Source organism: Protopterus annectens, chromosome 5.part0 (genome assembly GCF_019279795.1).
Source record: "Protopterus annectens isolate FY-2018-M chromosome 5.part0, PAN1.0, whole genome shotgun sequence".
Taxonomy (NCBI): Eukaryota; Metazoa; Chordata; order Ceratodontiformes; family Protopteridae; genus Protopterus; species Protopterus annectens.
In genome coordinates, this window is record NC_056735.1 from 1711440845 (window position 1) to 1711454231 (window position 13387).

General features: G+C 41.6%; 1 protein-coding gene across 2 annotated transcripts in view; it reads right to left on the minus strand.

Moving 5' to 3' along the window:
- Positions 1 to 13387, minus strand: part of GSK3B (glycogen synthase kinase 3 beta) — a 1987846-nt gene that overhangs the window by 826743 nt on the left and 1147716 nt on the right. Inside the window, exon 8 of one of the 2 annotated variants that reach the window (XM_044071503.1) lies at positions 46 to 142. In XM_044071503.1, coding sequence (XP_043927438.1) covers positions 46 to 142 — 97 coding nt within the window. The remainder of the gene's footprint in view (positions 1 to 45; positions 143 to 13387) is intronic. The other variant, XM_044071504.1, reaches the window with a different exon arrangement.

Genomic DNA, 13387 nt, shown 5'->3' on the forward strand with positions numbered 1-13387 from the left:
GAGAGGTTCCAGTCATAGCCTCTTTCAGATATAAAAGTCCTCTTACCTTCGTCCACGGATGTGCCTTGATTTGTGGAAATTTGAATTCTGTGTAATTTGGATTCATTTCTCGGATCTGATCCCTTGTTGGTGTTCCTAGAACCTACAAACGAGACCAAAAAAATATATATATTTTCTTATTTGACAGCAAGAATATTCACATGAAAACAAAATGCCAAGTGGCACTGCCTGAGCACTAGCTAAAGCTTAGACTGAAGGTCTGCTCTAAAATGTCCCTAGGTTTCCACTGTGGAGACCATCTATTTACATCACCAGTGTTAATGAGCATTAACCTCAGTGGGACTAAGCTAGTTAACAAAATTAAATGAATACACCAAGAAACTTTCCTTAGCAAACCAGACACACACACACGCGAATATGAATATCACTTCTTTAAAAAAAAAAAAAAAAAAAAGAATTCTCTAGTAAACATACTACACAGAGTCTCCAATCTACATACAATTAGATACAATCACAAAATGTCTCAACTCTGTATTATCATTTGCGTCAAGCGTAAAAACCATCAATCTGGGTACAATTATCACTCACTATTAAATCAACCAACTAGCCAATCAGTGTTTCAGCTGTACACACGAAGACCAAGTAAGAAACAACTTTTTTATTAGACAAATGCACTGGTCTGAAGCATAAAAGAGTAAAGTACAGTTGTGTACCTACCATAAATGTAGATGTTCGAGTGTATTCACTGTTGCAGTCATTACACTTGGGTTATCCTGCTGGCAGGCTACCCGCAGTCAGCCCGAATTCCAAAGTCTAGGTCCGGCATCGGTTGCTGTTGCCTCTTCTCTGACGTCAGTGCGCCAGGGGTACAAAAGATGCAGCCGACGCCATTTTCTTCAATTTTTCTTGCCCCAGATGTCAGGTACCCCCAAATTGGTAGGCTGAAAATTATGCCAATAAGTATGCATGGACAAACAAGCATTTCCTTCATCTACAAGCAAATACACCACATAGGTTGTATAGGATAGAGAAGTACAGATAAGTCCCAGCAAAGAAAAAGGGTGATGGTGGGTGGGTAACCTGGATTGCAACAGTGAATACACTAACATCTACATTTATGGTAGGTACACAACTGTACTATGTTCATCGTGTTTCACTGTTGCAGTCATTACACTTGGGTTGAATCCCAAAGCTGAGGTTGGGTGGCTGGGTCTAAATAGGATTAGGAGAGGCTATAAGGCCCTGCAGAACTGCAGTGGCAAAGCCTGCTCTGGATTTAGAGTAGACAGGTAAGTGGTAGTGCTTGGTAAAAGTGTGCACTGAACTCCAAGTTGCAGCCTCTAAAATGTCTTTGGCTGGTACTCCTCTGAGGAAGGCTGCTGAAGTGGCTGCTGCTCTGGTTGAGTGAGGCCTAATGCCCTTGGGCACTAATTTGCCATGAAGTGAATAGCAGAGACGGATGCAGTGGCCTATCCATTTTGAAATAGTCTGCTTTGAGATAGCCTTTCTTTGTGATGCTGCAGCATATGCTACTACGAGTTGCTCAGTCTTTCTGAAAGCTTTAGTTCTGTCCAAGTAGAAGCGTAGCTGTCTGTGTATGTCCAAAGAATGCAGGAGTCTCTCACCCTTATTCTGTGGGTTTGGATAAAAGGTAAGCAAATGAATGGCTTGGTTAAGGGCCACACTGGACATTACCTTAGGCATAAATGTCGGGTTCGTCCTCAGAGTAACCCTGTCTAGATGGAAAATGATAAAAGGTTCCACAGCCATGAGTACCTGTAACTCTGAGACTCATCTTGCAGAGGTTATTGCTGTAGCAGAACTGTTTTCCAAGATGAGAACTTTATTTCAGCTGTACTGGCTGGCTCAAAAGGTGGCAGTGTGAGTTTTTCCAAGACATAATTGAGGTCCCATGCAGGTATTGGTGCTCTCCTTGGAGGTCTTATGTTTTTGGCCCTTCTGAGGTACTGTCTTAGCAACGAATGTGAAAAAATTGGTGGTTACGTATTGTAATGAGCTGAAATGGCAGAGGCATGGATTTTGATTGATGAAAAGGATAGGCCTTTGTCCAGCATCTCAGTTAGATATTGTAAAATTTGAGGAATATTTGGTACAAACGTGTCAATTCCTTGTGCTTGGTTCCAAGCACAGAATCTTTTCCATTTTTCAGCGTAAGATTTTCTGGTACTGGGCCTCCTGGCCTCCAAAATAACAGCCATCACTGCTTTAGAGAGAGGTGTGTTCTGAATGGCTACATTATCCGCCATGCTGCCAGATTTAGGGTTCTGAGTTGGCTGTGCAGGATCTGATTGTTTCGTTGGGTCAGTAAATGAGGAATTAGAGGCAATGTCCAGGCTGGGCCTTGAGACAAGCTCTTTAGGATTGGGTACCAGTGCTGGCGGGGCCAGTCTGGAGCAATCAGAATCATTTTTGGCTTCTCTTGTCGGACCTTTAGGAGTACCCTGGGGAGGAGAGGCAGAGGAGGAAAAGCATATACGTTTAGGGTTTTCCAGCTGAATGATAGAGCATCCACTTTCCATGCTTGCTTGTGATACGTCCTTGTGCAAAATCTCTGTAGTTGGCAGTTGTGAGGGGAGGCAAATAGATCTATGTCTGGGCATCCCCATTTCTTTATTATCATGCTGAAGACTTGTGGATCCAGTTACCACTCGTGGGGATCCGTGAGGTTTCTGCTTAGTTCGTCTGCCAGAGTATTTTTCTTTCCTGGCAGGAATTGTGCTTGCAGGTGTATGTGATAAGTCAATGCTGTGTCCCACAAGGTCATGGCTTGTCTGCAGAGGGGGTAGGAATGAGTGCCTCCCTGTTTGTTTATGTACCACATGACTGTAGTACTGTCCGTCCTTATCAGTAGTTGTCCTGGATGGAGTAGATCCTTGAAAGCTGTCGGGGCATTCTGAACAGCCAGCATCTCTTTTTGATTGATATGAAGGTGACTTTGGCTTGTGGGCCATGTGCCCTGAATACATTTTCCTGCCATGTGGGCCCCCAGGCACAATCTGAAGCATCTGTTATTGACTGCCTGGCTGTGGGTAGGGTGAATGGCTGTCCCTTGTTGTGGTGACAGGCCTGTGCCCACCATCGAAACTCCTGTTGCAGGCATGAATGAGGGTAATTAATGTTTCCAGGCTGTGACAATGTTGAGTCCAAACACTTTTTAGATACCATTGTAGTTTCCTCATATGCAGTCTGGCATTTGGAATTAGCAGAATGCAGGATGCCATGAAGCCCAAAGCCTGCAGAATTTTTCTTGCAGATAACTGGGTCTTTGTTGCTAACATTTTGAAGTAAGTAGTCAGTTGCCTTTGTTTGTCTGGCGTGAGATAAGCCATCTGGGCAGTTGTATTTAAACTTGCACCCAGGAATATTATCTCTTGAGAGGGTACTAGTTTTGATTTATTTTCGTTTACTGTGTACCCTGGGCAAATTAGTAATCTTTTTACAAACGCCAGATGCCTTAGTAGAATGACCTTGTTCTCTGCTTGAATAAGGCAGTCGTCCAAGTAAGGATATATTTGAATTCCTCTGTCTGCAAAATGCAATTACTGGTGCCAGGCATTTTGTGAAGACCCTGGGCGCAGTAGATAAGCCAAAGGGCAGTGCAGAGAATTGGTAGTGCATTGAGCCAGCTATGAATCTGAGGTATCTTCTGCAAGATTGTCTGATTGGAATATGCAGGTATGCCTCTTTTAGCTCCAAAGTTACAAGCCAGGCCTTCTTGCTCAGCATGGGCAGAAGCTGCTGCAGAGTCAACATGTTGAATTTTGGAACGTCCAGAAATGTATTTAGAATAGACAGGTCCAGTATAGGTCTCCAGGCTTTGTCTTTTCTGGGTACCAAGAAAAGTCTTGAGTAAAATCCTTGCCCCTGCTCTTGCTGTGGCACTTGCTGAATGGCCCTCATATCCATGAGGGATGTAACTTGTTTTTTGTGCCTCTGCCCACTGACTGTTTGGCATACCTTTTGACCTTGGCAGGGTGTGAAAGTGGAACCTGTAGCCCTGGGACACTATATTCAAGACCCATTTGTCCTGGGTGATCATGTGCCAATTTTGAGAAAGAAGTGCTAGTTTTCCCCCTAAGGGGGCTGCTAAAAGATAAGTGCTTGGTCCTGGCAGAGGAAAGTCATTGGGACTGTTTCCTGTATGGCTGTGTTTTGTCTTCTCCACTTTTGGAGGTAGAAGCGCCCCACTGTTTAGGCCTGTATGAGCCCTGGGGCTGGGATCTGCCTCTGGGGTGTCTGTATCTGCCTATATGTGGCCTGTCTGACACTGGAAAGGACCAGTTCTTTGTAGGCCAGTTTCTGCTAAATCTGGGTGGCTGTACCTGTAAGAAATTCTTTACAGTTTGCATAGATTTTGCTTTGTCCTCCATTTTCTTCAACACCTCCTCTGCTTTAACACCAATATCATGCTGTAATGGAGCATCTAATAATTTTGCTTTAACATGATCAGGCAGATTCTGTTCCTTTAACCAAGCATGCCTCCTAATGGCAGAACCCATAACTGCAGCCCTGCAAGAGGCCTCCAGAGAATCAAAACCACATTGCAATGTATGCTTTCCCACTTGTTCAGTTACATTCAATAAATCCTGCATTTCCTTATTTTCAGCACAATCAGAATTTGATAACATTTTCTCTTTTAGCATTGACATTAAGTATTGCTGATATTTAAGCATATGAAATTGACAATTTAAAGCCCTCACATCCAAAGTAGCAGAAGTGTAGACCTTTTTTCCCATCTGTCTAATGCCCTTGAATCTCTATCAGAGGGGATAGGGTTTTTGCAGTAGAAGCCTTGACCCCTTTGGGACCCTGAGAAATAGTTTCTGGGTCAGCAGCAGGGTTTTTATAAAGAAATTTATGTGAATCTGGAACCCTGTAGTATCTGTCTGGTTTAACAGGAGATAGAGTCAGGAGAAAGTCCGGACTCTGAAAATACATCTACAATGTCTAACACAGGTGGAATAGCCAAAGGCCTGTGCTGAGGTAATAAAAGGAAATCTCTAAGTCTTTTCTTAGATTCTGAATAGTCTTGGCTCTCCCAGTGGACGTGCTCCCTCATGGTATGCAGGGTTTCCCCAAAAGAATAATCCTCAGGTGGTGAGGCTGAAGGGATAGATTCTTCAGCATCAGAATCCTCATGAGGAGGAAGAGAGCATTCCTGTTCAGAAGAGGAGTCAGAGGAAATGGAAACCTGATCTGAAGATTCATATTCTGTCTCTTGCCCAGGCCTCTTGTCAGGAGGGGGATGGGAACCCCTGATCAAGGTAATTAGGTCTTCGGCCATTTTGAGCATCTGTTTTTTAGGCATGATAGTCTGTCCAGAAGAATGCTGTACTTGTTTCTTTGTCTTTAGAACTGCTTTAGTCTTTGCTTTGGAAGCTGAAGTAGGCTTTACATATAACTGTGTAGGTCTGAAAACACCCTCAGAAGCCGATGCCTGCTCAGCGGCTCCGGACCCATCTGAGGGAATAGTTTCCGAGTGTCCAATACCTTGAGTATCCAGAGGCCTAGCTGGCTCCACGTGGGAGTCGTCAGCAGCCTGTGGCTCTGAGGTAGCAGGCACCAGGGGCTGCGAAAGCGCCTCACTGAGAACCGGCGAACCGGAGACTGGCTTAGCAGAAGCCTCATCATCGGTTTTGGACCTCGGATGCCTGTCCTTTTCTTTTTCTTTGTGCTTTTTATATACTCCGGTCGTCGGCTGTTCCGACGGCATTACATAATTAAATCTGAAGCCAAAGTAATGAAAAGCAAAGTCAAATCGACGCTTAATAGTGTGTTGGTTAAATCTAGCACAAAACCGAGTTAGCAACGTTATGATCAGGGCCTAGGCAAGGAATACAGTAAGAATGAAAAATCCTTATGAGGTATTTGCTTCCCACAAGAAATACAATTGTTAACTTGGACTGGAGCAAGAAAAAAGTTTCCCGAACGGGGTACTTAGCTTTAATGAAGACTTCGGATCTGAAATTCGTTTTTGAAAATCCCAGGAGTAGGCCGACCGGCACTTGCGAACTGCTTTTGCTTCGGGCACTGCGTGGCAAGAAAGACTGAAGAAAATGGCGTCGGCTGCATCTTTTATACCCCTGGTGCACTGATGTCAGGGAAGAGGCGACAGCAACTGACGCCGGACCTAGACTTTGGAATTCGGGTAGCCTGCCAGCAGGATAACCCATGTGTAATGACTGCAACAGTGAAACATGATGAACATCAAGAAGCACTTCAAACAGTGGGGTCATTGCATGTCAAGTAGAGTTACCACATGTTCCTCCGCAACAAACAGTCCCTCTTTGTGTCCTGGGGGGGGGACTAAAAATGGCAAATGTTCTGAGATTTTTAGGGGGAAAAAACATTTCATAAGTTCTCTTTTACAGTTGCATAAAACATTTTGTATCAGTGACACCTAAATGTTACATAAAATAACTCAAATGCTACAAGAATAAGCTTTTATTTTGGCAGAAAAAGTGATATTTTGTCCTTTTTTTTTTTTTTAAGAAAGTCCCACTTTATGCATTTGAAATGGAAATAACTGAACATGTGAATTTGATAAAGAACGGTTTTCAATATGGTTATTTAGCAGAATTCCTGGGACAAAGGAAAAGAGGAGTACTTTTATCAATTGCAAAAGGTGCTCAGATAGTGATAGAAGATAATAAAAAAGATAATAATGGCAAATCTGTAGTGCTAAAGGGCATCTGACAAGGGAGGAGGTTTACACTGTCATGTATTTATATTCCACCTAAAACTGCTACAATGGAGCTCAAGAAAACTCTGGGAGAAATAATCAATTTTCAGCAAGGAGTATTACTTGTATATGGGGGACTTGAATTTGATTTACAGCAGTGAAGATGTGCCTGGGGGCTTAGAAGGGAAAGTTTAACAAAGGAGGGTAGATTTCTGAAGAAATTTATGAAAATATTAGCATGGAATATGTGAATTCAGTAACAGGAGTTCAGCATAAATTTACACATTATTCCCCAAGATATAAAAAATGGGTTAGGCTACACAGAATTTACATTTCACAGGAACATATGCACTTAACTGAAGGTCTAGCTATACATCCAATAATTATTTTAGACCATGCGCCAACAACAACTAAAATAAAAACACAGGGCAATGAAAAAATATTTCGGAAATTCTATGACAGTTCGTATAAAGCAGTGAAATGCGGAAATCAAGAAAAGATACAAAAAGAAATGTTTACAGAGGAATTAAATATGCCAAGGTTAGATGTAGATGAGGCTCAATTACTAACAGGATAGGAGGGACATGAGAAAAATTGCAATGTATAACCAATCTACAGTAAAGTCTCCAGGAATAGATGGTATTCCTGTGGAAAGTTGGAAGCTAGGAGGGAAAAAACTGATCAAGATCTGGAAGGTTTTGTTTAACAGTATTTTAAGTTAAGGAGAACTACCAACATCCTGGAAGAAAGCAGTGGTAAGCTGTAATACCTAAAAAGGGTAAGGTCCATCAGATCCACTTCATACAGGCTCATTTCAATACTAAACTGACTATAAAGTGCTTGTGTCTACAATGTCTAAAAGAATGACAAAAGTAATGCCAAAATTAACAGATATGGATCATAGTGGTTTTGTGGAAGGGAGGCAAACATTTGACAACATTAAGAGAACACTGATGATCCAGACGGAAGCAGAATATAAGAAAATACTATTGTTATTGGTGGGTCTTGATGCAGAGAAAGCATTTGACAGAGTAAGCTGGGATTTTATAAGCAGGGCAATGCAAGCATTTGCATTTCCTGAAAAAAAATTATAAGAGTGGTTAGTAGGATATATGTGGGATCAGAGGCAAAAATTAAAGTGGGTGGGGTCCTCTCTGACATCTGTTTGAGCAGAGGAGCCAGATAGGGGTGTCCTAAACATAATGCAAAAAACTAAAGGGAAAGAGAACCACTGGCAAAGAAAACAAGGGACTCAGAAATTCTAGGATACAATTGCCTTGGTAGTCAAGAAAAGTTTGCTCTATCTGCAGATATTTTATACCTGCCAAAACAAGAATGAGACATTACAATGCTGTGGAACATTCTGAGACCATTTCAAACTGAGATACAAAATTAATAAGGCTAAAACAAAGGCAACAGTGGTAAATTGTGCATCCACATATGAATCGGTTTGGCAGTATCCATGTTTATGGGGACATGATAAAAAAGTATTTATTTCAAAATATTTTTATTCATTTTCAAAAAGAAAAACATGTATACAGATTATTTATGACAGTGAAGTATTTACAGATTAAACAGGTTAGCTAAAAGGAGTAAACAGATATCAACATTGAAACCAAAATAAAGTATTTACAAGGGTGTCTATTGTTGACATATAATTGACTTTCTATACAATTGTTTCACTGATTATAATTTGCTACAGTCATTACTCTCCAACATTTCAGTTACTTTTTGCCATGCTATATATAATGATGTAGTTCTTTCAGTTCTTTAACAGTGTTCATTTCCAATTGTGATACCGCTGACACCATATTCCTGTATTGCTTAAAAGTTGGAGAAGCTTTGGATTTCCAGTTTGATGTAATATTCTTTCTTGCAATGTATAAAAAGAAATATTTACGAGTATGGATTAAAAATGATTCTTGTGTGACAGCTAAAGATATGTGGGAGGAGGCTAAAAAGACAGTATAAAAAAACTGAGAAAATGGAAGCTTTGTTACACATCCAATAATTATTCTGTGTAGCCTAACCCATTTTTTATATCTTGGGGAATAATGTGTAAATTTACGCTGAACTCCTGTTACTGAATTCACATATTCCATGCTAATATTTTCATAGGCTCCAATATCCTAGACCTGGTCATTACCAACATGGGAAATCGATGCTCCACATCTATGGTCACCCCCTCGTTAGTCAGGTATGACTATAAGCTAATCATCCCTAACATCCACATCCCATCCACACCCCCCAAGTAAGGAAACCTCCATAAAAAATTCTCCAAAGCCAACTTCATGCTACTCAAGTCAAAAGCGACAAACTTCATGACACCCATGCAGACGGGAACTGAAAGTTCAACTGCTGAATCCTACACTAAGGCACTGTATGAGCACATCCACTCATGCATGAACTGTGCCATCCATATAGAACCAAGATGCTCTCATCCAAAAAAAAGGAAACCAATCTGGTGGTCCCCTGCCATAAACAAACTTTACAACAAAAGGAAGAAACTGTTGCAGAAAAAGAGGAAAATCCCAGGATGCAGAAAACTCCCTTACCAGCCTCAGTAAGAAACTGAGATCCCTCATAAAATCCTCCAAAGCTAGTTACGAAAATAAAATTGCCAAAGATTCCAAAGACAACCACAAGGAATTCTATAACTATGTCAAGAATCTAAATGACAATGCTCAGATCTGCTCTGAGCTAAAACAGAATGGCATTAAATATACTGATCCCAAGGATATTGCCAATATCCTGGCAGATAGATTCAGTGCCAACTTCACCCCCCTCTAACCCCCTAAATGGCCCATCTCAATACCGGAAGATTGCCAAATTCCGGTAATAATGGCTACACAGGTAAAAAAACGCACTCTCCAAAGCTAAGAATACCGCATCTATGGGACCAGATGACATCCCGGGCTGTGTACTACATGAACTACAATATGAACTGTCACCTCACCTAAGTGTCATATTTAATCATAGCCTCACCTCAGGTTTCGTGCCCACTGAGTGGCGCAGAGCTACAGTTATCCCACTCCACAAGGGGGGATCCACCTTGGATCCCGGAAACTACCGTCCCATCAGTCTGACAAGCCTTATCTGCAAGGCCATGGAGCGTATTATCATGGAACTTATAAACAAAGACATTGGCAACCTTCAAACACTGGATCCCACCCAGTTTGGGTTCGTGAAGGGCTGATCTTGTCTCCTGAACCTGACTGACTTCTTTGAATCAGTCTCCAGAGCCATGGACAAGGGTAAGGTGGTCCACACAGCCTATCTAGATCTTGCCAAGGCCTTTGACACCATCCCCCACTCTGGAATCACTTGCTAAGCTAGGCATTAATCCCTACGTCACCCAATGGGTTGCTAACTGGCTTACTGATATAACCCACACTGTAAAAGTAGCAGACTCCAAATCCGGCTCCAGACAAGTGGAGTATCTCAGAGTTCAGTCCTGGGACCGCTCTTGTTTGGCATCTACTTCGCTGAAGTACAGGCCAACACTAAGGGACTCTGGCTAGCAAAGTTCGCAGATGACTGCAAACTGGAAGCCATTATTGAATCTCCAAATGATGTGGATACTCTACAAAAGGGCCTTACAGAAACAGATGCTTGATGCCAGAGCTATGGGCTCAAGCTCAATGCCAAGAAATGTATAGTTATCCCCTTTGGGAAAAAACACGTATCCGTGAATTACCATATAAGTGGCAGTACACTAAACACCGAAAGTGTGATAAGAGACTTAGGGACACAGGTGGACAGTGGTCTCACCTTCGATAACCACATCGCCACAACAGTCAGGAAATCCTTCTATGTGGCACACCTCATCACTAAGGGCTTTTCATCCAGAAAAAGGAGGTCATTGTCCCACTGTACTCATCCCTCATTAGACCCATTATAGAAAGCAACGCCCCGTTTGGTATTTACATCTCAAGACATCTGCAACAACTGGAAAGGCCGCAGAAATACCTCACTAAAAGAATCACAGGCCTAAAGCAGATGCCCTTCGCTGACCGCCTTAAAAAAACTCCAGCTATACTCTGTCACATATCGTCTACTCAGAGGCGATCTCTGCTTAACATACAAGGCCATGTCAAACTCAGAGCTGTTGGACATGCTACACTTTAAGAAATCCCAATCCCTCAGAGCCACACGCTCCAGGGATCTAAACCTTGTCATCACAATAAACAAAACATGCTAGAGGGATAGGTTCCTGACCCAGAGACTCCCCAGACTCTGGAATAGATTGCCCATACATGTCAAGCAGAGTGCCTCTTTGGCCCTCTTCAAATGGAACCTTGACGACTGGATGGGAGAAAGGAAATTCACCCCGGGGATCACGTCAGTCGGCCTGCTAGACAAGGGTCCAGGGAAGTAAATAATGTGGGAAGAAATAGCCAGGGAATTGTTATGGCTAGGCTTGTATAGGCCCTAGGGCTGATAGTCTAGTACCAACCTATGAACCTATGGATAGACAAGTTAAGACACAAGCAGTTAAAATGTTTTTAGTCCTATTAGTCTTATTACACAGGTCAAGCTTACTTTTATTAACCATATGAGAAGTTTTGGATAGCAATAAGAGCTGAACAACTTTCTCAGAGTACAGGATGGCAAGAGTCAAGTGGGAAAAGGTGATTCTTCCAGCAGAACAGGGTGGATTGGGATTACCCAATCTGAAGGGGTATTTCAGAGCTACACAGTTAAGGTTCCTATACATAGCACAAGCAAAAAACTGTAATTCAAAGTGGAAAGGGATGATGATAAAACAGGGAGGAAAGCTCAAGAAACAAGGAGAGATGGGGATTGTGGATGCAGGCCTTTAAGAATAACAATAATCTCACACAATATTATATCTAAAGTAGCAGAAAGTATCCTAAGAACTAAGCCAACACAGGAATGGAAAAAGAAGATTCTGCCGATAGGGATCACTGCAATTAGGGATATAGGCAAGAGGGGGCTGGAATTTACTGCAGAAAACTGGCAAAGGAATCAAGGTATTGGGAGCAAATAAGTAGAGAGGGGAAGATGACAGAATAGGAAGACGCCACAAATTTATTCGGACTGCAGGTTAGAGACTGCCTTCCCTATCAAGGATTGATGTCAGAGTACAGGCAAAGAGAAAGAAATATGGGGGTCCTAAATGAAAGACCAGCAGTTTTTAGTAGAATCTAGAATAGAAGCTGCTATTAAAAAAGGAATAATTAGTCCAGCATATAAAATACTGCATGGCAACTAAGAATCAATAATAGGTTAGAAAGGATTGGAAAGTGACTGGATAAGCAATTCACAAAGATACAATGGGAGGATATATGCATGTCTCCCAAACATGCAACAAAATCTAGAACATTTAGCATTTTTGCTTCGAAATGTTTACATAGATATTTCTGTACCCCAAGTAGACTCCAGAGAATTTTTCCTCAGGTAGACAGCAAATATTGGAGGTGCGATGGAGAAGAAAGAGGTAATTGGGAACATCATTTCTGGAACTGTAGTGAGTTGGTGGACTTTAAAGATTCCCCGTGGGATGCACTGTTGGAGGTGCCGGGTGGGCAGATTTGTGTGATGAAGAAGATGATTTTTCTGAGCTATGATACAGAAACGGAACTGCCTACACATGGCAAGGCCTTGCTGTGTCTAATTATGGTGGCTGCCAAAAAACATTACTGGAAAATGGAAATCAAAATCCAAACCAACTATACTAGAAATAGTAAATGTAGTAACAGAGATAAAACAATTGGAAATGAGATCTTTAGAAAAGGGTAGGAGCAAACTACATAGGAAAAAATGGGAACTGTGGGAAAAATACATACAGGGGAGGAATGAGGTCTAAAAGAAGGCAGGTCTTAAATGAGCTATGTAATGTTTGACTGAAAATGACTGGGCAGATCATAAGTGATGGATAATGTTCACAACTGGGAGTATCTCAGTATGGTTTGCGATGTAAAATGTTTGCAACTAGGATTGCATCAGTGTGGTTTGTTTTCATTTATATAAATGCATGACTACCTATATCGTGATGGTTTAATAAAGATGTTTCTTGATTTAAAAAGGGCAGGAATTGAATAATTTATGCAATGTTGCTTAGGTTGCATGACATACAGCAATATATGTGAAGTATAATGTTTGTAAACGTGATCTTGCTACTACAGTCTGATTACTTTCATATGAATTTAAAAATTCCCTATGTCACAAGTGATTAGAAAAACATCACCTTTACTGAATTAAAGTTCACTTTGCTGTAGCCTAAATTCAGACATGTGCTGATCCCCAAAAAGAGCTAACAACTGTCCTACAGAGATGGAAGTTATTTCCTCGTCAGATGTACACTGACCCCTGCAAGGAACTATTACTTGTCCTGAATACTACTCTGCAGAGACAAAGTTATTTCTTCATCCAGTCTTTTATATTCAATGGACAGTACAACAGATACCAGGGAGATGGCTCTTTCTGAGGTGCGATCCTTAATTGGGGAATCCGTGGGCTCCTCTGCCATTGAAATTTGTCTCTCATGTACCTTTCACTTCCAATATAGTCTTCTTTGGACTATTCAATGCTAGCAAATATGCCCACAAATTTCAAAGGCAATAATGTCAGTGGATGTTTCAACACAGTATTTCCCCTGTATTTCATCAGTGCCTGTCCATAAAATATTTGCAGATGGCTGGAGAGATCCAGAAACTGCTG